The sequence below is a fragment of the Balaenoptera ricei genome, chromosome 14 (assembly GCF_028023285.1).
Source record: "Balaenoptera ricei isolate mBalRic1 chromosome 14, mBalRic1.hap2, whole genome shotgun sequence".
Lineage (NCBI taxonomy): Eukaryota > Metazoa > Chordata > Mammalia > Artiodactyla > Balaenopteridae > Balaenoptera > Balaenoptera ricei.
Genome location: NC_082652.1, coordinates 27,949,659 through 27,974,377, shown reverse-complemented (window position 1 = coordinate 27,974,377; position 24,719 = coordinate 27,949,659). Strand labels below are relative to the sequence as shown.

The following is a 24,719-nucleotide window of genomic DNA, read 5'->3' as shown; positions in this document are numbered from 1 at the left end:
GCTGGCTGGAGGCCACACAGGACCCTGGGCAAGGGCAGACCAGAGGGGACCTGGCTCTTTGATGCTGTGCTCAGGAGCAAGGATGGAACCTCCCTCCACAGGGCGTGCTCTGGTCTCTTGCCTACACTCCCCTTTGATCCATCCAGGGCCAGGTGGCCACAGCTGCCCTGCCTCTACCCTTGGCAGCTGGAGGGTCTTCCTGACACCTGTCACCCCCTGGGCTGTGGGTACTGTGCCTGCAGGGCCTGGAGTCTCCCTGCTGGACCCCGGTGTTCCTGATGAGGGAACAGGGAACCAGTTTCTCACTCTCACACTTCCCAGGGAACCTCCTTCTGGAAGCTGAGCCCCAGGCCCCATCTCCCTGGATGGCGAAGTCCCAGGCTGGGCTCTGTGGGGAGGTGGACCTGGTATTGCTGACGATGGCCTGTGCAGGCCCGTCCCAGTGCCCAGAAGTGTCAGCAGCTTGCAGGAATGCTGGCGGGGAAGCAGGCGGGCGGGGTGTGGGGGGCATGAGACGAGGCCTCCGCGGGGTGCAGGGGCATCTCATTTGCTGACCATGAGGGGCACTGCCATGTCAGGGTTGGCCCCTTGGCAGCCCCCCACCCCCGGGCCCTGCGTGGATCTGCCCACAAAGGGGCAGATCTCTCCTGGGGCCAGCTCTGCCTCGTGCTGCCACCCGGGGGCTGTGACCCCCAGGCTGGGGGCTTAGTTAGCAAAGCTGCAGTGGGTCACATTGAGGTCACTTGGGGAGGGCTGCCCGGCAGGGCGCCCAGCATGTGGGGGCACTGCGAAGTGCCTGGTCAGCAGTGGCCAGGGTGGCATGGGCCCACAGACTGGGACGGGGAGGGGCTCCATGGCTGGGGTGAGCCTCCCTGACTGCGGGGCCAGGGCACAGATAGGGCAACACTCTGGGGTGGGGACGGGGAGCTCTGCGCTCGGTCCCTGTCACTGTGCCCTGGACCCACATTGCCCTCGGGGTCCCATCTCCCAACCCCTGGAGTGAGCCCGGCCACAGCGAGGTTCCCTCTTGCCCAAACCTGTCCTGAGGTCCTGGCTGCAGCAAGGCTACCCCAGGCCACCCAGCTGTGCTGGCTGTGTTCCCCCAAGGCAGGCAGGCGAAGATGGGGTCCCTGCAGCAGGGCAAGGCAGGCCAGGATCATGAGTAGGGCAGGCCCGGATACATGGGCAGCCCCTCAGCAGGCCTGATGCCAGGCCGCGCCATCTGACCCGCTTGCCCCCCGAGGGCTCCCTGTGCCTGGTTCCCCGTCTGGCAGGGAGTTTCCCCACTGCCAGTGCCTCTTCCACTTATCCAGGGAGAGCATGTTTCTTGTCAAATGGTGGAAAGGCTGTGGGAATTTCTGAGGCCCCCCACAGAGAGCCTCTCCTGGGGCCCTGGGGCTCATCCCAGAGTCCCTTCCATGGGCAGCTGAGCAGGTGGTGCCAGGGTGGGTGTCTCCGCCCCTAACCACCAGGCTCTCCTGCTCCATCTTTCTTGGCTCCGCAGCCTTGGTGGGGGCTGGGCTGAGGGGCCATGCCTTGCCCCCCAGAGACTTACTGGCCACAGGCTCCCAGGGGCTGAACCCCCACCGCCCCTCAAAGGGGCTTTGTGCCACCACAAAGCGGCTCTGTCCCTCTCAGAGAAGCTTGGGCATTGCCATGGTGACAGAGGGGGCCTGGGAAGAAGGGGTCCAGCGTCTTGAGGGAGAAAGGATGTTCCAGGCAGAGGGCACTGGTGCACACAGGCCACCGGCCCTCAGCCTGACCAGACAGCTGCCCCACCTGTGCCTTCGGGGGGGGTGGTCCTCGGGGTCTCATGGACCCCTTGGCCCCTGGGTAGGAGCTGGGCTCCCAGGCCCTGGTGCCAGTTGGATCCGTCGGGTTTGGTCCCAGCCTGGCTGTGAGCCTCAGGCTCCGCCTCAGGAATGCCTTGGCCCCTGTGCCCACCCCAGAGCACGGTGGGGTGGGGCTCTGAGCCTGGGCCCTCAGAACTGCCCCCTCGCTGCTCTGCTCTCCCTGAGATGGAATGGGGGGTTGGGGGAGCCACCTCCCAGAGGGACCCTAGGGGGAGGTATGGAGGCAACAGGCCAGCCCACCCCGCACAGTGGGGCACCTTGGCGTTCCCCAGCGTTATGCCTGGGCTCCCCTCTTATGGCCAGGCTGGAGTGGGTAGGCTGCTGGTGCAGGCAGAGAGACCACCAGCCCCAGCCCTCCCTGCCCTGCCCTTGGGGTGCCCCTGGGCTGGCTGCTGCTGTAGAGACCGTGGAGGAGATGGGTCCTCGCTGCCCAGACCCCCCACTTGGAGCCTGTCAGGCATCGCCCTCGGGCTGCGACTGCAGCTGGAATCTGGGTCAGGTGCAGGAGGGGCAGCCTGGGATTGGGGGACTGCTGTCCATCGCCATCCCACGAGTCCACCCAGAGAGGCAGGGAACCCGGAGACTTAGAGCAAGTGTCTGTGACCTGCCCCGGCAGGAATCTCAAACCGAGACCCTTTGGGGGCCTCTGGTGCGGGCTCCCTGTGGCTCAATTCCCCCACTGAGGAGGGGCAGCAGCTGGATGCTCACCTACACCTGGCCCACTCTCCTGCCAGGGCGAGGTCTCCTCTGCTGTGTCCAGCCTGCAGTTACCTGGCCATTCCCCAGCCCTGGCCCTGGGCCCGGCCCCAGGCCCTCAGCTCCCAAGACCTCGGGCTCCGTGGGCCCCCAGAAGTGTCCCTGCCTTGACCTGGCTCCGAGCCTCCTGCATCAGCCTCCCCATAGCCCCTGGTCCTCCTGGACCACCAGTCCAGCGGCCCCTGCCCTGGGGCTGACCAGTGCTGCCAGGGACCTGGCTCTCCCTTAGCCCAGGGCACCTCATCAGTGCAGGGCAAGAGCCCCTTGGGAAGAACCGCCCAGACCCTTCCCCCTGCACAGAGTAGTTGTACTCTATGTGGTCAGTGGGTGCTGCTGGGTGTCCACAGGGACAGTTTGGGGGCAGGAGGAGGTCACTGAGGGGCCATCTCTGTCCACCTCCCACCCCCATGGTGTCGGGTCCAGGTGGCGATAGGGTCACCTCCTCTGCTAGGGAAATCCAATTTCCAGGCTGAATTCAGTTACAGTTCTCCCAGCTCCCTGAAAACCTAGCTGCTTCCCTCAGGTGGCGGGTGGCAACGCCCACCTGAGCCCCTGGGGAGAGTTCCCTGGCCTCACACTTGCCTGGCCTGCTGGGGTGGGGGAGGGGCACCTGCTTTCCCATCTCTTACTTGCCGTCTTGCGAAGGCAGTAGCTCCTAGAACGTGGGTACGTGCAGAACTTTGGACCTGCTGCAACCTGCGGGCCAGGAGCCCTCCACCCAGAGCACCGCTGCGGCCGACACGCCCTCTTTCCATTGCGTGTGTGTATGTGTGTGTGTGCGTGCACGCGTGACCATTTCCACACTCATCCTTCGCACCTCATCTCTGGGCCACAAGCCTTGTTGATGACCTTTTCCCACCTCGAGTTGGGGTTTGGTTTTCCTACTGACTTATATAGGCACCGTATAGATGAAGGATATCACTTTTCTACCGGATGTTGTGAAGACGATCCCAATATGTTGACAGTATTTTCGTTTTCTTTGTCGTTTTCTCCTACTTCCCATATCATGGAAAATTGCAAACACAACAGTGGAGAGTAGTGTGACGTGTCCCCACGTGCCCGCGCATCTTCCGCGGCAGTGGAGCCGTGTCTACATGTACAGTCCCACTTGTCGTCTGTCTGAAACGCTCGCTACACTTGAAAAACAGAAGCCACAACCACAGCACGTGGCACTCTTTCTGGATGTTTAGAAATGTTTCATTCTCACAAAGGCGAGCTGGTCCTTTTTCCTTGGCAGTTCCTTCCACTGCTTTGAGGTCAAGAACGGACTCTTCCCATCCAAGCCCCCCCCAACCCTGCGACCCCTGCATTACACCAACTACGGGTGACCCTCTGGTCCTGGCCGTGGCACAGTGCCCGTCCTCGTGGGCTTGGCCAGAAGCTGTCCCGCGGCTGTGGGCACCATCCAACCACAGCAGGGGCGGTAGGGTAAAGATGGGCACTTGAAAGGCCTGGCCAGTGCTGGGAGCATGGGGGGGACACCGTGCCCTCCCAGGTGGGTGGCCTTCAGTACCCCTGCTGCCTACTTTCCTCTCCATCAAGTGGGTGGGGCCAGGGGCGTGGAAGGAGGCTCCACCCGTAGCCAGTCCCCTCCCTCCCCTTGTGAAGGTTGGGGCAGTGGGCAGTGTGCCAACAAATGGCCGGCGAAGGGTCAGCACTGGAGCCCAGGCCTCCCGCCAGCCTGACCCGTAGGAAATTCCTCTAATTCCTCAACCCAGATTGGACTCCGTCCCCATAATTTGATTTCTGGAGCAGGGTTTGGCTGGGCTCCTTCTGAGGAGGAGCGGCTGGTTTAGCAGGAAGACGCCGAGTGTGGGCATGGTTTCAGGGGAGGGTGGGCATCTCCCCAGTTCCTTCGTGTGCCTGCACCCTCATGGGGGAGCGAGCGCTGGCCACAGTGGCACCCCAGTGGGCTTGGGGGCCCCTTCCCAAGAGTGTTTCTCAGCCTCACCCTTGCTCACCCATTCATCCACCCAACTACCCGTCCACTCATTCCTCCTGCCCGCCTCCCGTTCTCCCCCCACCCTGCTGCCTCCATACCCACCCACCCTCCCATGCAGCCCCCTCCCAGCAGCATCCACATGTCCCCTCACTGTTCATCTGTGTCCCTTTCCACCCGGTCTCCTGCCTTTCCATCCCTCCATCCACCCACCTGGGGCCACTCCTGGGGTGCCTAGGCCTGGACACGGGCCCCAGGACAGGCAGCCTGTGTCTGCATGGCACATTCGTCCCTGTCCTCTTCCTAAATCCACCCCATGGGTGACGGGCAAGCGTGGTGAGGAGTGGCCTCCACCGAGGACTCAGGAAGCTGGTGGCTTGGTCTGGGCAGGGGCGGGAGGGGCCTGCCCAGCAGGCAGTGCGGGGCCCTCGAGGGGAACAGAGGCTGGGAAGGCGTTGGCCAGGGAGGAGAGCGAGGGTCACTGAGGTCCTGCATATGGCACTTCCCTGGCGGCCCCCAGGCCTCCCGGGACAGCAGAGGAAGCAAGTCTGGAGCCGACCTCTACCCAGGATCAGCTGGGTAAAGCATCTTTGAAATCTCATGGTCCATCTTAAAAATTCATGCATATTTTGCCTTCCATGTTATCACGTGGGTCCGCAGCCGGCCCACCACCCCCGTGCTGACCACCACCTCTCCCAGCAGGAATTCAATTTGTTGCTGTTTCATTTGTGTGACAGGTGCTGGGGAAGTGGAGCCCAGCCCTGGACCCACGCTGGTCTCTTCCCTCGATGGGCCTTGGTTTCCCCAGCTGTCGCGGGCTTTGGGGGAGTCTCTGTGCTGTCCTTTCACCTTGAAGTGCACCCGCGCCCCTGGCCCAGCTGGCACTGGAGTGGCCGAGCCCAGCGCTGACCCTTCCTCTCCAGGGCTTTGTCCTTGCAGCCGGTTCCCCAGGGGCCCATGAACAGCAGAGCTGACCCTTGAGGGGTGCTGCCAGCCATGCCCAGGCCCCACGTTGGTATGGCCTTGGCGGGCTGGCCTGGGTCAGGCTTTGTGCTGCACATGGAGCCCCCGCGTGGCCTGCGCCCCACCCGCTGCCGTGCGCCTGGGTCTGAGCACACATACTTCTGCTGCTGTTTGCCCACAAAAAGCAAACATGCTGGTCAGCCAGGGAGCAAGTGGTAAGGAAAAGCGCTGGCTCTGGCTTGTCTTTGCAGCTGCCAAGCCCCCACTGCCCCCACCCACTCCCCGGGGGCCCACAGGGGCAGCGCTGGGATGGGGCCCGGGCAGGCCTGACACTCTCCACACGCTGGGCCTCAGGTGCCCAGGCCCCTGCCCTCCGCCTCCTTCAGGGTCGGGCGTCAGGCACATGGGCCACTTCTGGACACGGGATCTCAGCCAGGCTGTATGCATGGGGTAGACACCGGCCTTGCTCCCAGCCAGCGTGGCTGGGAGTGGAGGTGGGACCGCTGGTCTGCAGGCCCGCGTCATCCCCGCACCAGCCTAGGTGGCCAGGCACCCAGCGGCTGTGGAGCAACTTCTCACTCTGTGCCCACTAGTACGCCGGCTCTGCCGTGTGAGCTGTGTGGCTACAGACAAGTCCCCCACCCTCTTTGGGCCCCAGCGTCCACCTCAGTGAGATGGGCCTGTGCTGGTGCCGTGAGGGTGGGGTGAACTGGCATGTGCTTTGGACAGCAGACTGCCTGGGAGGTCTCAGAGCTGGTCACACCAGCTCTTTCTTTAATTCCCTTCCCTCCCCTTCCCTTCCCTCCCCAGCAGGCTCTGGGCCGCCCATGGTCCGAGGTTCTGCTGGGCCTGGCAGGAAGCAGGGAGCCCAGGTCACAGCCCCACACACCACAGGGAGGGAGCCGGCTGCTTCCGGCCAGCCTTGGATTAATGGCTTTTAATTTAGAATTTAATCAATGTGGCTTCTCTCCAGAGAGCTGGATGCTGTGGTCTGGGAGTGAGTCATGTGATCTGTGAGTGGGGTGGGCAGGGGGCCCACGACGGCCTCTCCAGGCCCCTGCCCTGGCCCCACCCTGACTTGCTCTGCTTTGCCTGCAGTCAGCCAGCGTCCTGGTCATGGAGGACTGCAACGTGCACTCGGCTGCCAGCATCCTGGCCTCAGTGAAGGAGCAGGAGGCCCGCTTCGAGCGGCTGACACGGGCATTGGAGCAGGAACGGCGCCATGTTGCCCTGCAGCTGGAGCGTGCCCAGCAGCCTGGCATGGGCAGCAGTGGCGTGGGCAGTGGGCAGCCCTTGTCGATGGCCTGGCAACAACTTGTCCTGCAGGTAACAGCCCAGGGACTCAGGAAGGGTGAAAATGGCCAAGTGGGGAAAAAATCAAGGGGCCTAGGTGGACCACAAGCCAGCATGCAGTGGCTTATTGCAAGACCTGGGGCCTCTGGGGAGGGAAAGAAAGTGGGATTCCAACCCCCTTGGGTATGTAGGGCATCATGTGACTAATGGGCAGGACACAGCCCGACCCTCAGAACAGCACTTTCCACTTGTGTGAGCCCTCAAGGCCCAGGCAGCTGGGCAGGGTCTGTTCTGGGCGGCTCAGCAGTCAGCCTGGTGACACTGAGGGTTTTGCTTCCATGGAGTCTCCCTGCCTTCGTTGCCTGCATCAGTCAGTGGGTCAGCCCCAGGGGAGGCTTGAGCAGGGCTGAGGCTCTGCCTGCAGCCCAGCAGGTGACTGGCCATTGCCCCTGCTCAGCCCCAGGAGATGTAGAGCCCGGTCTGCTCTTGGCCAGGCCCTGAGGACTCTGAAGTTGGGATGTACAGTCAGGTCAGGAGGCCTCGTGGGGTCCTCCCGACACGAGCTGTGCCCCAGTACCGAACCTTCAGATGGGGCAATAGCGCCTGGCTCCCGGGGTGCTGGTGGGGGAGGAGGGAACGCCACACCTGGAGTTTGCTGTGATTGTTGCAGTTCCTGTGATTGACTGAGATGCAGGGCAGGGAACGGGCAGAGCTCCAGGGAGCCAGACGGGCTGCTGGCTGCAGGGGCCCGGCACATATGTGCTGGCGGCTTGGGGCAGCCTGGACCTCTGTGGCTGGAGAGGAAGGGAGGGGGTTACGGGTCTTGGTGGAGACTGGCCCAGTGCGCTAGTCTCACCTAGCCTGGGCGTTTGGGGCTCAGAAGCAGTGGTCTGTGTCAGGCTGGGAGACCTGGCCAGTGACTGCCCCCAAGCCTTGATGTTCTCATCTACCAGTGGGTGATCCATACGCGTGGTCCAGCATGGTCCACAGTCAGAGCTGAAGACACATCTTCAGTGGGCCCAGACACATAGGGTAGCTGTCTTTCCAAGCCAGCTGGTGCTGAGGTGGCCGCACAGCCAATTCATGGGAGGCTGGAACTGAGGCCAGGTGGGTCTAGGTATGAGGGCCACCCCTGTGGCCCCCTGGACCCCAGGCACTCCAAAGGGTGAGGCCTGCACCCCCAAATTTGGGGAGCAGAACAGCCCACTGGGCCACACAGGGACAGTGGCAGCCCATGACCCCAAGGCCACTCTTTAGGCTCCAGGCCCTCTTTCCAGCCCTCCCAGGCCGGAAAGCGCTCTGGCCTCCAGCCCAGAGGGTGCTGCTGAGGGTCAACGCCCCTGTGGGAAGACATTCCCATAGCCTGGAGCTGCCCTGGCCTCCTGAGGGCTGCAGCCTGATGATCAGGCCACCACCCTCCCCACCCACTACCCCTCCCCACCCAAGGCCCTCCAGGCCTGCCCTTGGTTTTCTCTCTTGGGAGGAGATGGTTTCTCAGGCTGAGATCAGAGAGTGTGTGTTCCCAGGGCTGTGGCTGGACTAGCAGGGCTGATGGGGAGGCAGCCACATCCAGCGGGCCAGGCCTGGCAGCCTCCATGCCAAACCTGCTTCCCAGACCCATCTCAGCTGGAGGTGCCTAGTGACCCACCTGTGAGCCACGGCTGCCTGGACCTGGTCCTCAGTGTCAGAGCCCGGATCTGTGCAGCTTGGAGGCTGGTGGCAAGGCAGGTAGCTGGGGCTGGGGAGTTGAAAGTCTGGGGGTGCTGCTCCACAGTGCTGGCTGCCTGCCCTTCATCCTCCAGCAGAAAGGGTCGCCTCCTCCAGACACCTGGAGCAGGCTGGCTGGAGCAGGACTGGCCCTCACCCAATGTGTGTGTGTATGGGGGGGGGGACACCTTTAGGGACCTGGCCAACTTTGGGCTGGGCCAAGAGGGGGATGAGGCTAGGGCAGTAACAGATGGTGAAATTTGAGAGAAGACAGAAATGACTCACATGTAAGCATCCAGGCCAAGTTCCCTTAGGGCAGTGGTACAGTCTTCTGCTCCTGCCCCAGGTAGCTCCACGGATGGAAGTTACAGGGGGCCAGTGGTAAGGACAACTTAAGGGAAACTGAGACTCAGAGGGACATACAGTGGACACCCAGAGTGCTTGAGCATGCTGGTTGCATGGCCTATGTGCATGGAGTGTCCTAGAAGAGGAGTGGGGTCTGGGGAGAAGCAGGTGGGAAGCAGAAAGCCAAGGCTAAGGCCCCCTCTCTTGCCCAGCCCGCTGAACCTTTGTGGGCCGGCCCAGCTCTGTTTAACCCAGAGCATAGGTCTCTTGTTTTTGGTGTGAGAGCCGTTGGCTTGCCTTTGTGGGGTATGACCCGAGAGGGCCCCAGCCCAGACCCTTCCCCATGTCTACGCTTCCCTTTGGCCAAGCCAGACCCACAGGGTGGCTGCACCTCCATGCCAGGCTGCTGGGGGTGGGGAGTGCACCATAGTAGGAGAAGCTCTGATTAACCGCCCCCTCTAGCCACCACTTCCCAGTAGGTCAAAGACATGGAAGGGAGAGGATCTGAGGCCAGCTGGGCCCCACGAGCTTTCGCCCAGGGTCACCCAAGAGTTGTGCTCCCTCCCCTCCCTTTGATCTGCTCTGACACCTCTCAGAGGATGGGGGACCCCTGGGCCTCTGTGACTTGATGGGGAGAACCCAAGACAAAGTGGGTCAGTGCAGGCTCGGGTTGAGCTCTGTGGGGACGCTTACTGGGGAGGTGCTGGAGGGTGGGCAAGGGCCTGGAGCCAGATCTAGGAAACCTGAGCGACATCGCCGTCAATACTGTCTTACAGGCCGCCATTTCACAGCTAGGGGAAACTGAGTCGCAGCCGGGATGGGCAGCTTGTGCCAGGAGGGTGGTCTTGCAGGATGCCTTAGCCGCACTGGCTCCTGCACTGCCAGAACTGTTTCCTCAACTGCAGGGGTAGGGCTGTGGGGTCTTTTACTGGGGGTAAACCGAGGCCTGGGAAGGAGGACTCCGCGGGAAAATGCTACCCCCGCGGTGCGGGGGTGGGGAAGGGGAGCCCTGACTGGCCTGAGCGCGAGGGCAGAGGGCGACCCCGGCCCAAGGCTGCAGGCAAGCCCCGCTCCGCGCCGGTCGGGGCGGGACTTCGCCCCGCCCAATTGGCCGCCCGCCGCCCCGCCCCTCCCGGGTGCGACCCCAACCGATTGGCTGCTATCCACCCCGCCCCAGCTTGGCCCCGCCCGATTGGCTGCTCGCCTCACCGTCCCGCCCCTCCCGGTTGGCCGCTGGCCGCGCCTAGCCAGGTCGGCCCCGCGGGGATCGAGTCCGCCTAGCCCGAGCCGAGCGGCCGAGGCCCCGCAGCCGAACCCAGTCCAGCCGCCGCCACCGCCGGCTCGCGCCCCCCGCGCCCGGCCCGATGCCGGCCGAACTCAGACAGGTTGGAGGGAACTTGGTCCCGGGCGGGGGCACTGTCCCGGGGGCCGGTGGCGGAGGGCGGGGCGCCGGCCTTCCGGGAGGACCCGCTTTTGTTCGTGGAGCCGCCGGCCGGAGGCGGCTATTGTCTGCGGCCCCGGGCCGGGGCCGGGCGGGGCGGCGGAGTGAGCGCGCCGCCGTGGGTGCGGGGAGCGGGTGGAGGGGTGGGAGCGGGCGCACCCGGGCCAGCGCCCGGGACAGGTGCCTGGGACGGGGTGGTGGGCAGGGCCTTACCGAGCAGCCCCTCTGCGCAGGTGGGAGGCCGAGTCTAGAGAGGGCGGCGCGACTAGGCCTCCCCCAAATTCACAGGGCCCCGGCTCTGGGGGGCCGCGCAGGAGTTTCGGAGCTTTAATGCAAGCAGCGTCTGCCGCGGCAGCGCACGTGGAGAGAGGGCTGGGGGATGGCCCTGCCCACGTGCGGAGGCGGAGGGGGGCTTCCTCCCAGCACAGCATGGGGGAAGGCTCGCGGGCAGCCCGCACTCTTGCTCAGAGGGGCGGGGTCCCCTAACAGGCGGGGAAACTGAGGCAGAGTGGAGGAGCAAGAGGTAGGTCTCCTACACACCTGCCCACCTGGACAGCTAGGTGCCTGCCTGCCCCAGAGATGGAGAGGCCAGTTCAGGGGAGCTGGGGGAATGTGGGGCCACTGTGTGCCTGATGGGTGTGGGCTGGGCTTGGGAAAGCTGGGGTGGGTGATGGCCCACCCTGCCATCGCCCACAAGCTTGCTCCCCCAGTCTACTGGGCACCCACTGTCCCTTGGCCTCTTGGCCACTCAGCCTGGGCCTGCGCCCTTGCAGGTGGACTGCTGCTGTGGAGGGGGGAGCTCCCGGTCAGCCAGGGCTGGGTTCGCCACTGTGGGCACCAAGGGAGAGAACGTCTGTAGTGGCCAAGGACTTGCTCCCTGGTGGGAGATGCTTGCCTGGCTTGGCCTGGACTCCATCCAGGATGGCCACTCTGGGTCGGGGGCTGGTATTCCTCCACCCCTCGGTTCATTCATCCAGCAGCATCCATCTCGTGCTCTCTGAGAGCCTGGATGGGATTGTGGGAGCCAGGGGTGGGATCCCACCTTAATCTATCCCTTGCGTGTGCTGGTGGGGCTGTGGACAGGGTGGGGCAACCACCCCACATCCTGTTCTTCGTGATCCAGACCATGGGTGCTCATCTCTCAAGGGCAGGCATTGCAGGTGGATCCGTGCCTCTGGGACCCCAGTCCAGCTCCCCACCAGTGGTGACTTGGCTTGTTTCCTCTGTCTCCTCCTTCCGCCATTCCCACATGCGCCCCCAGAGGCTGCTGTGGGCTTTTGCCCAGGGGTGGCCCCTCTGTGTCTTGTCCCACGTCTCATTTTTCTGTGCCTCACACACCTTAGATCTGGTCACAAAGTCAGGACTGGCACTATCCCACCTGTCCTGTGGCCTGGACACCCCGGGTCCTTCCTGTTTTCATACAAGGAAGCTGAGCCCAGGTGTGTGACGGGGCCACAGCCCTCCAGCTCTGGGCCTCTGGAGACCCTCTTGAGAGCAGTGGTTGGGTCCACCTTTCTGGGATACTGGTCACTCCCGCCCCTGCTTGGAGTCCTGGGCTAAGCCCCTCCCACAAGTTCACAGGAGCTCATGGGAAACTCCAGAAGTGGACAACAGCCCCTTGCTGGGCCAGGCCCAGGGCCCCTGGACCAAGTGGACCATGGATGGGAGGACCATGGGACAGATTTGGGCCCTGGGGAGAGGTGATGGGAGGCTGGACAGTCATCTCAGCGAGAGAGGCAAGGATGGTGCCAGGGCAGAGGGAGGGTGAGGCAGTTGACAGGACTTGGCGGGATTTGGGGTGTGGGGGAGGCTGCAGGTGTTGTTCATGTCTAGGGTATGAGGGAAATCTGGGGCTGCAGGGCTGGGGTTTCCTGAGGTGGGCCTGCCTGGGTAGGTGGCCATGGGACATGGGGCCCTAGAGCAGGGCCTTGAGGCCAGATGAGGATCCAGGCAGCCTGGTCAGCAGCCTCTGTTGAGAGCTGACTGTGTCCTGGTCAGTCAGTCTGTGACCCCATGTCTTCACCCCAAAGACGTTTCGGAGGCCCAAGCCAGGGGTCGACCTTGGGCTCCTTCTACCCTAGGCCTCGGATCCCCCACCTGCCAGTTCTGAGACTCCCATGGTAGACGCTGGGTGGGTGGTTGAGGAAGTCTGGACACGCAGGTAGAAGGCAGGAGGGGATGTCGGTGCTGGGTGCTGTCGGGAGAGCCTGCGAACTGACGTGCCTGGGCCTGGGAGCCGGGATAGGTGCTCGTGCACATGTGTGTCCAGGTCCCTTTCTGCATGTGTGTGCCCAGGCGTGTGTAACCGGGGCCGGGCCTCCCCATGATCACCGGCTGACTCACGCTCCCGCCTCCCTGCCCACCGGGGTGAAGTCATCACCATTTTTAGCTCCCTGAGGTCATTTGCCAGTCAGGGCTCTTGGGGCCTTGGGATCCCGCTGCCGGGCTGCCCGGGCTGGGTGTTGGTGGCTGATGCTGCAGGGTTGCCAGGCCTTGTTGGGCCCCTGGCTCTCCTGGATCCCCATCCCCTCTTTCCCCCAATTTTGCATTGTGTCTGCCGGCTGGAGTGAGAAGCAGCAGCCAGGCCCCCCTGGCACTGAGGTCCAAGATGTGCACCCCCTGTGCCACCCTCCAGCAGCCCAAGCCTGGCCAGGGGATAGGGGCTCTTCTCGGAGAGGGTTAAATGTATGCAAATGTATGCATACCTACTAAGGGGCCCATACTCCTGGCAGTGTCCTGGACAACCTGGTCCCCTCCTGTCAGTCCTGCTCCCTGCACTCCCTGTGCTTTGTAGCCATGGGGCCTTGCTGCTCCTCCCCTTCCCTGGCTGAGCAGAGAGCTCACTGCCAGCCACACTTTTGCTCCCACAGTTGCCAAGTGCAGATGGGGCGGCCGAGGCCCCAGCAGGGACATGCTGTCCCTGAACCTCTGCTCCAGAACTGCCCCAGCTCCCCAGTGCCCTCAGAGAAGAGCCAGGCCACCCTGCCCAGCTGCACACCAGCGTGTCCCCACCCCAGGCCTCAGTTTACTTCTCTTTCCCAAGGAACAGCGTCCCTCTTTCCTGGCCAGGTCCCCAACAGGCATACTACTTGCATTCTAGGACTGAGAAGGTGGCAGCCGAGGCTGTCGCCCCAGAGGGGTGACATGTGGCTGAAAGGCCTTCCCTGTGGATGCCTGAAATCCCACGTTAGCAGTTTGTGCAGTTCTGGGTAGTCCTTTCCTCTCTGTCAGGCCTCAGTTTCTCTTTTTCATAAAATCACATATTGTTCTCCGAGGCCCTGCTTCTGGGGGAGGGGGCACATTCTGTGACCTCTTCCTCTGTCACCAGAGCCTGAGGGATGCTCCTAGCAGGTTGGTGCAGGCTTCTCCCTGGACCCCTGAAGAGGCTGCAGGGGCCCAGAACCTCAACACTGTGTTCATTTGGGGGGACATGAATTCCTTTAGGACAGGACCCCAACCTGGGGAGACTTCACACCCGAGGCCCTCAGGAGGCAGGCCCCGAGGGCAGCCCTGGGCTCCTTGCCTTGCATGCCCCTGGGCCCGGGGACATGAGGCTGGCCCTGGGCACCTTGCCTTGCATGCTCCTGGGCCCGGGGACGGGAAGGTGGCCCTGGGAGCCTTGCCTTGCATGTTCCCGGTCCCAGGGACGGAAGCAGAGCAGGGCTCTGGCGCCAGGCAGATGCGGGTTGAGCTGCTGGCCTTTCCTGGGGCCCAGGCGGGGACCCATCCCGCAAAGCACGGGCCTGGGCCCTGGAGCAGGACCTGTCCTCCTGCTGACCCGGCCCTGGCTGCCCGGGAATGTGCTCCCCCACGCCCGCCCACTGCGGCTTGGGTTTCAGCTCCTACCCGTCCTGGCCAGACACTGATCCTGGGATGTTGGCATGGTGGGTGGTCAGAGGCCTGGGGTCCCCGTGCCACTCAGCATAGCAGGGGTCCAGCCCAGCTGTGCTGTGGGCTGGCCTGTCCTCTCTGAGCCTCAGTTTCCCCACTGGTGAGTCTGGCCAGTAGGCCTGTGGGCTTTAGACGAGCCTCTCTCCAGCACCATCTTGCCTGCGGGGATGTTGGCAAGGGAGGCTGAGAGCTGAGGTCCAAGGCTGGGGAGGCCCGGGGGTGTGTGGGGAGGGGACACCAGGGTTCCCATCAAGGATCAGCTGGGCCCCCATTGGCCTGAATCCACCCTCTCTGGGCTCTGATATGACACCCAGGGCCTCAGTGAGGGGCACCAGCCACTGGCCCCAGTGAGGTAGGGCCAGGCCCTGCCCACTCAGCACCCCAAGAGTATCCGGGCCGGAAGGGGCGAGGGTATTTTGGTGCTCTGAGTGCGCAGGGCATTCTGGGAGTTGGGTATTTCTGTCCTGCGAGGGTGTCTAGCTGGCCTTGGGGATGGCGGGAGCCTGGGTGTGGCCACAGGGAGTCAGTGAACAATGCTGAAATTGCCACCCTCTGCACTCAAGGTTTCTGGGGTGGGCAGGGAGGAGGCACAGGAAAGAGCCATCCTTTAGGGAGGGCCCAGCCAGGGTGATGATGAGTGACGTCAGGAGAGCATCCTGCGGGTGCTTGGGCCTCCAGGAGCTGTGGCAGCTGGGCTTACAGCTCAGACAGGGCTGCCCAAGATTGCGCCGCTGGGCCCAGGGCCTTATCCACTAGATCAGCCCGAGGAGGCCCTGGGATGGGGACCAGCCCCTCGGCTTTCAGAGGCAAGAATGTGCTGCTGTCCTCACCAGCCAGGGCTGAGACAGGCCCTGGGGCAGGGGAAGAAGGCCCTCCTGGCGTCCAGGCCAGCACGAGCGTCCTTGCCCCAGGGCTGCAGAGCACGGGGTCCTCCCACCAACACCTGCCCCCTCGCCCAGGAGCAGAGCCCGGGCAGCCAGGCCTCTCTGGCCATGATGCCGGAGGCGCCTGAGGTGCTGGAGGAGACAGTGACGGTGGAGGAGGACCCTGGCACCCCCACCTCCCATGTGTCCATCATCACGTCAGAAGATGGCACCACTCGTCGCACTGAGACCAAGGTACACCTCGCCCCGGCCTCCTGCGGGCCACCCATTATTCAGGTGGAGGGCTGAGGCCACCCTGGCCTCTCAGGCTGCCAGACCACAGGCTGCCCCCTCACCCACCAGGTCACCAAGACAGTCAAGACGGTGACCACTCGAACAGTGCGCCAGGTGCCCGTGGGCCCCGATGGCCTCCCCCTGCTGGATGGCGGCCACCCACTGGGCCCCTTCACCGACGGCCCGCTGGACCGACACTTCCTGCTGCGCGGGGGTGGCCCGGCGGCCACGCTCTCCCGCACCTGTCTTGGCAGCGGGGGCAGCTTTCCTGATGAGCCCCGCGACATCCCCAGCTATGGCAGCCTGTCCCGCGGACTGGGTGTGCGGCCCCCGCGTGGAGGCCCCCTGGGCCCAGGCCCCGGTGATGGCTGCTTCACGCTGCCCAGCCGCCGGGAGGCCTTCCCCGCAGGCCCTGAGCCTGGGCCGCCAGCTGGCCGCTCCCAGCCCGAGCGGTTCCAGGCAGAGCCGTATGGCTTGGAGGACGACACTCGCAGCCTGGCTGCTGAGGACGAGGGGGGCCCGGAGCTGGAGCCTGACTGTGGCACAGCCGCGCGGAGGAGGCCAGACTGTGGGCGGGGCCTGCGCACCAGGTGAGCCCCCATGCGCTCTCACTGCCTCCGGGAAGCCTGCCTTCCACTCCTTGCAGAGTACCACAAGGGTAGTCTCGCTGCGGGGCTGTGTTAGTAACGCACACGTTAGTTTGAATTGGCCTTGGCTCTTCTCGGGGACAGCGGCAAGGGCGGGCTCTGGGCTGTGGGGTTGCACTGGGCACCCTCCCTGCGGGTCTGGAGCAAGAGAAGCTGGTGACGCGCCCATGCCTGCTGCCCCTGCTCCAGCCAGATGGCCCGGAAGACACAAGCCCAAGGGGCCCAGGGCATTTTTCTGAGCTTGGGCCCCAGCCCCTCCCCCATGCACAGGAGCACCCAGAACCCAGGCCCTCAGTCCTTCCCTTCCCGCTGCAGCCTTTGGTTCTGTCTCCCCTGCCCTCAGCTTCTCTGTCTGTCAGGTGGGAACATGACCACTGCCTGGGTCTGGATTATGCTGTGTGACCACGGGCAAGACACTCGCCCACCCCCAGTCCCAATCCCTCACCTAGGAAGTGGGTTTGACATCTTGTGCCCTGGAGAACTGGTGGCCTGAGGCCCCTCAGATGGTCCTACCAGGCTGGCTGTGTGCAAGGGGTGCACTAGCCAGACATGGCCTCATGGGGAGGTGGGACCCCAGTCACAGACAGATGTTTCATAGAAATACGTTTAGCTGGGAGTCAGGGAAACTGCCTGGTGATGGGAGTGAGTGAGCTCCCATCTGGCAGGGATACAAATTCTGATGACATTGGCTGCGGTTTGGCTCTGTCACTGGCTGTGAGTTAGTTCTTGCTGGGTCGAGTATGATCCTCAGCACCGACGATGCTCTAGGCCCAGCCCTAACCCATGGGTTCATGGTCCCCCGGAGAATGTGTGATGGGGCCGCTTGGGGACAGGGCCAGCCAGCAGCCGCGAGAGGACGGTCACGCACCGTGCTCGCCTGCACAGGGCCTACGAGGACGTGGCGGATGATGGCGGTGAGCTGATGATGGAGGAGCGGCCCCCCTTCCCGGCCACAGCAGCGCCTCTGGCCCAGCCGGAACATGGCAGCCTGGGCAGCCTGGACCGGGCAGTGCGGCGCTCGCCCTCGGTGGACAGTGCCCGCAAGGAGCCGCGCTGGCGGGACCCCGAGCTGCCCGAGGTGCTGGCCATGCTGCGGCACCCCGTGGACCCCGTGAAGGCCAACGCAGCCGCCTACCTGCAGCACCTGTGCTTCGAGAACGAGGGTGTCAAGCGCCGCGTGCGGCAGCTGCGGGGGCTGCCGCTGCTTGTGGCTCTACTGGACCACCCGCGGGCGGAGGTGCGGCGCCGGGCCTGTGGGGCGCTGCGGAACCTCTCGTATGGCCGGGATGCTGACAACAAGGCCGCCATCCGGGACTGTGGCGGTGTGCCTGCCCTGGTGCGCCTCCTTCGGGCCGCCCGGGACAGCGAGGTCCGTGAGCTCGTCACAGGTGAGGCGCCTGGCCACCTGCGTCGCGGTTCAGTCGGGAGTCAGGCTCTGGCACTGTGTCAGGTCTCTACCTCTGGACTCGGCCGCCACAGGTAGGGCTGGCGCTGGCCCCCTCCCCGCCAGCTCCCATGTCCCCACCGTGACTACTCTGGGTCCTGCCTCTCTGGTCCCCCCCAGCAGGGCAGTGGTGGGGACCGTGGCTGGTCAGGGTCATGTGATGACCCCCTCTCGGCGTGGCCCCAGGAGCATAGTCCTACCTGCCTGGGTGGCTGGGAAGGGGTGGGGAAAAGAAGGCACATGCCAGCTCCAGGCTCCCTGCCAGCCCCTCCTATGTGTCCTGGCCTCTAGGGGGCTCCTTCCCCCCCTGGGGAGCCCCCTTTCGGTGTGGCGTGTGCATCTCACCCACACCAGAGCAGCACCCAGGGCCTCTTGTGGCTTTTGTCACTCCTGTCTTCTGGTGTGAGCTGGGGCCCAAAGAGGGCGGGGTGGGTCCTGAGCTGGTCCTGTGGGGACAGTGTCTGTGGTCAGCACTGGCGGGTTGATGGCGCCCTACAGGCACACTCTGGAACCTGTCGTCCTACGAACCCCTGAAGATGGTCATCATTGACCACGGCCTGCAGACGCTGACTCACGAGGTCATTGTGCCGCACTCGGGCTGGGAGCCAGAGCCCAACGAGGACTCCAAGCCACGGGACGCTGAGTGGACGACTGTTTTCAAGAACACATCAGGCTGCTTGAGGTGTGGGTGGGGCCAGGCTCAGGTGCCCCTCGAAGCCTCCCAGGGCTGTTCCCAACCAAGGAGGCAGGAGCCAGGCACCAGAGCCTGCATGCACACCTGGGGACAGCTGTCCTAAGAATAGCCACGTCCCTGTGTCCTAGATAACGTGGAAGACAGCTAGCCACCCAGGCCTCGGCGTCAGAGCCAGGTCACAGTTCCTGCCCGAGTCCCGAGAATGTGCCTGATGGGGCTGTACTCACCCCCACAGGCAGCCTCTGGATGTCTGCCACCCTCCCATGTACCCCTGCTCCATCCCTGCCCAGCTTCGACCCATCCCTGTGACGCCCAGGGAGGGGGAGCTAGGACCCTCCTCTCCAGTCTGCCTCAGAGGCCTCATCCCACCTCCTTGTGACCCCTGCCCTCCCCCCACCACCCTTGGAGGCCCTGCAGAGACCCCACAGGCAGTCCTGCGTTCCCTCGGTCCTGCCTGTCCATCAGGATATCCCCCCATGACCCTCTGGGGTCCTTACCTCAGCACAAGGTGGAGCCTTGAGCTGCACAGATGCAGGCCTCTGGATCCGCTTCTGTCCCTTTGCAGTTCAGCTGGGAGTCAGGGGAGCCCCCCACCCCACACAGATGCCAGGCCAGGGCCCCCTCCTGGGCTCCCAGCAGTCAGGCCATTGCTGCTTCACCTTCACTGCTAACCTCTTGTCATCTGCTAGCAGCCCTTACAGCGTGGCACAGAGCATGTTCTGCAGATAAGATGAGACCCCGGAGCTGGAGCTGGGGTCACAGGGCTTGCTCTTGGCCACACAGGAATGTGAGCTCAGATGGTGCAGAGGCCCGGCGGCGACTCCGTGAGTGTGAGGGGCTGGTGGACGCACTCCTGCACGCCCTGCAGTCGGCCGTGGGCAGGAAGGACACGGACAACAAGGTAGGCGGGGAGGCCCTGGCAGGCCCCAGGCAGGGTCAGTCTCGCAGCCTCCCATGAAGGGTCGGGGAATGGAGCAGGAGCCCTGGACTGTCCAGGCGGCACAGGGGACGGGTGTGTGGTGCGGGACAGCAGGTGTGCCCTGAAGCCCTGGACCAGGTCCCGCGTGTGGTAGGTGCTCCCCCCTCCTTCCTCAGGCCCTCCCTGGGTTTCGCCCGAGTGGGCCCCTAACCCAGGCCTCCCCATCCTGCACCCGGTCCCTTCTGCGCTCACGAGCTGTGGCATCTTCCCTGGGGAGGGGGCGGTCAGTGTCCCGTGCCCCCCAGCGGTACCCTAGCCCCCTCTCCCTGCAGTCGGTGGAGAACTGCGTGTGCATCGTGCGGAACCTCTCCTACCACGTGCACAAGGAGGTGCCGGGGGCCGACAGGTACCAGGAGGCCGAGCCCAGGCCCCCGGGCAGTGCCATGGGTGCCCAGCGCCGGAGGAGGGAGGATGCCGGCTGCTTTGGTGGCAAGAAGGCCAAAGGTGTGTGGGTGGGACTGGGGTACTGCGTTAGGACCCCCAGCCCTGCCAAGCCGAAGGCCCTCCGCACCCACAGGGGACATGTTCAGGGAGCCAAGGAGGGTGCCCAGGACCACCTGTGCAGTGGTCCCCCCTGGTGCCCGGACCCAGGCCCTCAGCTCCAGGAAGGGCCTGGGGGCCCAAGTTTGGAAGTGCCGAGGACAGCGCCGCCTCCTGGCATTGGCAGGGCACCCGAGGATCCTGAGGAGCCCAGGGGGCAGCACCCCACCTGCCTCACGCCGTCCCTACCTCGGGTGCAGCTGCCAGGGGTCTGTACACTGCCTTCACCTGCCCCACTGCGTTGGCCTTTTCTGATCCCCGTCCCACTTGTGGGCACTCAGCCCCCAAAAGTAATCGGGGTGAGAGTCCCCGTCCCCCTGCCCTACACTTCCTGGGAGGGAATGGGGGTGCTTCCCGCTCAGGCTCCTCTCCTCTCTCCTGTGCTTCCTCCGGCCGCCCAGAAGAGTGGTTCCATGAAGGTAAGTCCCTGTTTGTCCTGCCGTGCAGGCCTGGCGGGTGCAGTGGGCACCAGGGACCCCTCCCCCCCCCATTGCTCAGGCAGCCATCTCCATGACAACTGTAGGACCTTTCATCCTTGGGAAGGCCCCATCCCTGTCCCTTCTCCAGGCAGCCATCTCCATGGCAACTGTGTGGACATGACAACTGCAGGAATGTCAGCCTGGGGCTGGTTGGGAGGCCGAGGGGCTGTCCCTCTGTAACCTCAGAGCCGAGGGTGGATAGGGCCTGGGCATGTCCATTCCCAGGGGCACTGGGGAGCAGAGTTTGCCCCTCCGATGGGATGGGCCAGGTGTGGCTCAGATGGAGGGACCATGCAAATGCCCCAGGAGGCTGGGTAGGGCAGGCCCCTGATCGTCTGAACTCAGCTCTGCCTTCCAAGAATGGGAATGTTCCTCATCTGAGCGGGAGGACGGCCGGGAGGTGGTGAGCTGGCTCTCACGGAGGTGTGCAGGCCGAGGCTGACGGGTGTTAGGTGGGGCTGCTGCAGGGGCCTGCGGGTGGGGGGGTCTCCTGGCCAGCAGAGCCCAGGGCCGGGTCCTGGCCCCAGACAGGGGCAAGTTTCCCCATGAGTGGGACTCTTGGCTCCAGCCTTGCCTCACTGTGCAGCCAGGCAAGTCCTGTCCCTGCCAGCCCTCGGCTTCCCTGTCTGCACCTCCCTGCCCCTGCCTGGGCTCCTGGGCCCCTCAGTTCACACACATGGTGGGCCCAAGGATCCCATCGGAAGGATCTGCAGTGCAGCTCCCAGCACCCGATGGAGGATGAGTCCTGGCAGCTCAGGCAGGGCTCGGACCTCCCTAGGCCTAACTGCCACCACTGCCCTTTGGGCAGAGCTGCCTGCCTGGACTCAGAACGGTGCTCTGTTCCCAGGCCTCTTGGTGCCCAGTCTTGGATGTGGGCGTGCTGTCCCTGCCCCTCCTGACACAAACCTGCACCCTGCGGGGTCCACCTCACCTCCCACTGCCCTTCTGTTCCAGGGAAGAGGGATGGTGAGATGGACCGGAACTTTGACACTCTGGACCTACCCAAGCGGACTGAGGCTGCCAAAGGTGAGCAGTGGGAGGTGGAATCCAGGCCCAGGCCTGTCCAGGAGTTAAGCTTTGTGCCACCAAACAGGCTGAAGGGGCTTGGGGATCCCATGGGGAAACTGAGGCCCACAGGTGTGGGGTTCCCCGGAGGACTGTGTAGTCCCTGGGCGCCTGCTCAGGGCTCAGAATCAGGGTCTGTGCCACAGGTCATTTCAGGCAGGGTGTGGGCACGGAGGCAGGGAGGAGCCAGGCACTTGCCAGGTCACACAGCACATGAGAGGCTGGCAGGGATTGGAGCGAGGGCTAGCTGGGCAGGGCCTCCTGTGCCAGCCGAGGAGCCCGGGTTCACTCCTAGGGGTTTTGGAGCCCCGAGGTGCAGTCAGATCCAGTTGGGAGGCTGGGCAAGATCACCCAGATCGTGTGGGGGAGCGGTTGAAGCTTCTCGCCCCCTGTGTCCATTGGAGCCCCACTCTGTGTGGCACTTCTCTGTGCACTGGGAATCCAGCCTGGGCGAGAGAGGTCCGCCCTGCAAGCCCAGATGCCCAAGAGCAGGGTGCAGCGGCGCAGCCTTGGGAGGTCTGGGTGGGGAGCATCACAGGTAGAGGGACCAGCCCATGCAAATGCCCTGCAGGGGCGAGTGCTTGGAGCATTTGGGGAACAGGAAGCTGGAGTGGAGGGAGCATGGGACATGAGAACTGGAGAAGGGGTGATGACATGTGGGGCTTGTGGGGGAGGGGAGGAAATGTCCAGGGACACAGAAGCCTAAATGTGGGGACAGACTTGGAAGGCCGCTCCGCCCTCCTCTCTGGAGCACTGTGGGGTGGCTCTGCTGCCAGGCTGGAGCCTCAATTGATGAGGGATGAGGAGTGGTTGAGTGGCTCTGACAGGGAGGGTGGGCCTTATATACGGGTGGGGGTCTGTTGCTAGGGAGTCTGAGTCCTGTTGCTAGGGGAGCAGCTGTGGTTACTGCCTCCCTCCCCACCCTAGGCCTCCCGGAAGCTCCAGCGTCAGGCAGGTCCCATTTCTTTGGCAGTGGGGTCAAGGAAGAATGACCTCGCCTAAACCCACTGCCACCTCAGAGCCTGGGTTGATTGCCTTGTGAAGTGGGAAGGCTTTTTACTGTTCGGTGACTAAGGGGTGAACACGTTGCTGCTAAACATTCCTGATGATGCCACAGCCATCCTGGGCCACAGCTCACCCTTCCCTGGGAGGGCTGAGGAGGGGGTGGGGGGTGACGGGGCGACCTGGGTGACTGTGGGCTGCGGGTGCTCCGTGCGCAGGCTTCGAGCTGCTGTACCAGCCCGAGGTAGTGCGTCTTTACCTGTCCCTCCTGACGGAGAGTCGGAACTTCAACACTCTGGAGGCCGCAGCCGGTGCCCTGCAGAACCTCAGTGCCGGCAACTGGGTGGTGAGAGGCCAAGCCTGGCAGGGAGGAGGTCTAGGGAATCCCAGGAGTATTCCTGGTGGAGATGCTGGGGGAGCTGCTGGGGGAGGGCTTTGTCAAGCAGGCGAGAAGAACGGTCCAGCCGGAGGGGCGGTCAGGGCTCAGGTGGGCGACTGTCTGGTGTGTGCGGGGCGGCCAGCACTGAGCACACCTCACACCCCTGCCGCAGTGGGCCACGTACATCCGCGCCACGGTGCGCAAGGAGCGCGGTCTGCCGGTGCTGGTGGAGCTGCTGCAGTCGGAGACCGACAAGGTGGTGCGCGCCGTCGCCATCGCCCTGCGCAACCTCTCGCTGGACCGGCGCAACAAGGACCTCATTGGTGAGGGCGGGGACGGGGGTCTGGGGCCCGGGCCACCTGCTCCTTGCGGCCCCCCTCCTGCCGGCGCCGGAGCATCCTCACAGCCCCTGCCCGCAGGGAGCTACGCCATGGCCGAGCTTGTGCGAAACGTGTGCAGCGCGCAGGCACCCACGCGGCCCGGGGCCTATCTGGAGGAGGACACAGTGGTGGCCGTGCTCAACACCATCCACGAGATCGTGTCTGACAGCCTGGACAACGCGCGCTCACTGCTGCAGGCCCGCGGTGTGCCTGCGCTGGTGGCACTTGGCACCTCCAGGTGGGTGGGCGGGGCTTAGGTGGGGCAGGAGGTGCCCCCAGGTGGGTGGGGTGGGGCCTAGGTGGGGGCAGAGCAGGGCAGTCTTGGCCAGACACTGACCCCAGCCCGGACCGCAGCCAATCGGTGCGCGAGGCAAAGGCCGCATCCCACGTGCTGCAGACGGTGTGGAGTTACAAGGAGCTGCGTGGTGCCCTGCAGAGGGACGGCTGGACCAAGGCGCGCTTCCAGGTTTGGCCCACCCGGCCTTTCTCTCTCACTTCGCCCAGGCTGGGTACCCCGCGGGAGCACCCCGACCCACCCCGTCTGTTATGTGCCCTCCTCCCCCTAGTCGGGTTCTGCTAATGCCAAGGGCCCCAAGGCACCACCGAGTCCTGGAGGCTTGGACGATAGCACGCTGCCGCTGGTGGACAAGAGCCTGGGTGAGTATGAGGCAGGGGTCCATCCTGAGGTTCAGGAGTGTCCCTCCACCCTGCTGAGGGGTGGAGGGAGGCCGACCTTCCTCCAGGAAGATGGCCCCCTCCCTTCCCCTCCCCAATCCTCTCCACCCGTGGTGTTCACCTTGGCACCAGGCTGAGGCCAGCCCTGGTCCCCTGCCACCGCTTGCAACCAGCCAGCCACCCGCTCGTACCTTGCAGACGGCGAGAAGTCAGGCAGCCGGGACGTGATCCCTATGGAGGCATTTGGCCCAGGTGAGGGCAGGTGCAGGTGCAGGTGCAGGTGCAGGCTGCCTATTCTCTGTGTGGGGAGGACCTTCCGAGGAGGTGTGGTTGGAAAAAAGATTTGGTTTAGGGGTGCTCAGGGGTGAGGGGTGGGGCAGCCAGGGAGGGGTCACTGCCCAGCCAGGGTGTACTGTCTGGCAGCTGAGGGGGCAGCTGGAGGGTTCTGAGCCGCTGGTGGGGAACAGGGGAGAGGCTGCAAGGCCCACCACATGGGAGGGGCCGTGAGAAGGCCTGGCTCAGAGCGGGCTAGGTGGGGACCCTCTCCAGATGCACCCTGGGCTGAGAGCGAGATCCATGCCTGGTGCCTGCCTCAGAGTCCTCTCCTGCCTCCACCCCACAGATGGATACTCCACCGTTGACCGGAGGGAGTGCAGGGCTCGAGGCAGTGACCCTGCAGGGGAGGCCTCTGAGAAGGAGTCGTTGAAAGTGAGTGGCTGTGGGCAGGTGTCCAGGGAGGTGGTGTGTCCACGGGTCACCTGGAGAGGGGCCCAGGCAAGGTTTGGTCTGGGGCCTGGGGTGGGGCTCACCTGCAGGGCAGTTGGGCTAGGAGACCCGTTTGGGGTGTGGCCCTTCTGCCTCGGGAACCTCACGTCAGAGCCAGCCTGTGGGTGCAGGTGGTTAAAAACTCGCACCCACTGGGAGGGAGGGGGCCCGGGACAGAGGGCGCATCTGCACCCTCCTCTGCATGGTCTCGCCTCCTGGGCAGCCCCTACCACCTGCTCTGTGCCAACCCTGCCTCTCCGAGCCCCGCTGGTTCAGCTCCCCTGGCCCTCAGGCCTCTCTCGCATGCACCCCGGCTCTTGCCCTG

General features: G+C 64.4%; 1 protein-coding gene across 4 annotated transcripts in view; it reads left to right on the top strand.

The window, feature by feature from the left end:
* ARVCF (ARVCF delta catenin family member) overlaps positions 1 to 24,719 on the top strand; it is a 36,099-nt gene that overhangs the window by 10,136 nt on the left and 1,244 nt on the right. For 2 of the 4 annotated variants that reach the window (XM_059895682.1, XM_059895681.1), the window contains exons 2-16: positions 6,610 to 6,837; positions 15,148 to 15,306; positions 15,415 to 15,935; positions 16,878 to 17,380; positions 17,935 to 18,118; positions 18,914 to 19,031; positions 19,382 to 19,553; positions 21,083 to 21,154; positions 22,414 to 22,541; positions 22,747 to 22,897; positions 22,994 to 23,192; positions 23,309 to 23,420; positions 23,521 to 23,611; positions 23,828 to 23,881; positions 24,252 to 24,337. In XM_059895682.1, coding sequence (XP_059751665.1) covers positions 6,628 to 6,837; positions 15,148 to 15,306; positions 15,415 to 15,935; positions 16,878 to 17,380; positions 17,935 to 18,118; positions 18,914 to 19,031; positions 19,382 to 19,553; positions 21,083 to 21,154; positions 22,414 to 22,541; positions 22,747 to 22,897; positions 22,994 to 23,192; positions 23,309 to 23,420; positions 23,521 to 23,611; positions 23,828 to 23,881; positions 24,252 to 24,337 — 2,760 coding nt within the window. In that variant the 5' untranslated portion in view covers positions 6,610 to 6,627. Of the gene's footprint in view, positions 1 to 6,609; positions 6,838 to 10,108; positions 10,242 to 15,147; positions 15,307 to 15,414; positions 15,936 to 16,877; positions 17,381 to 17,934; positions 18,119 to 18,913; positions 19,032 to 19,381; positions 19,554 to 21,082; positions 21,155 to 22,413; positions 22,542 to 22,746; positions 22,898 to 22,993; positions 23,193 to 23,308; positions 23,421 to 23,520; positions 23,612 to 23,827; positions 23,882 to 24,251; positions 24,338 to 24,719 lie in introns of those variants that run through there. The other 2 variants (XM_059895684.1, XM_059895683.1) reach the window with 1 other exon arrangement.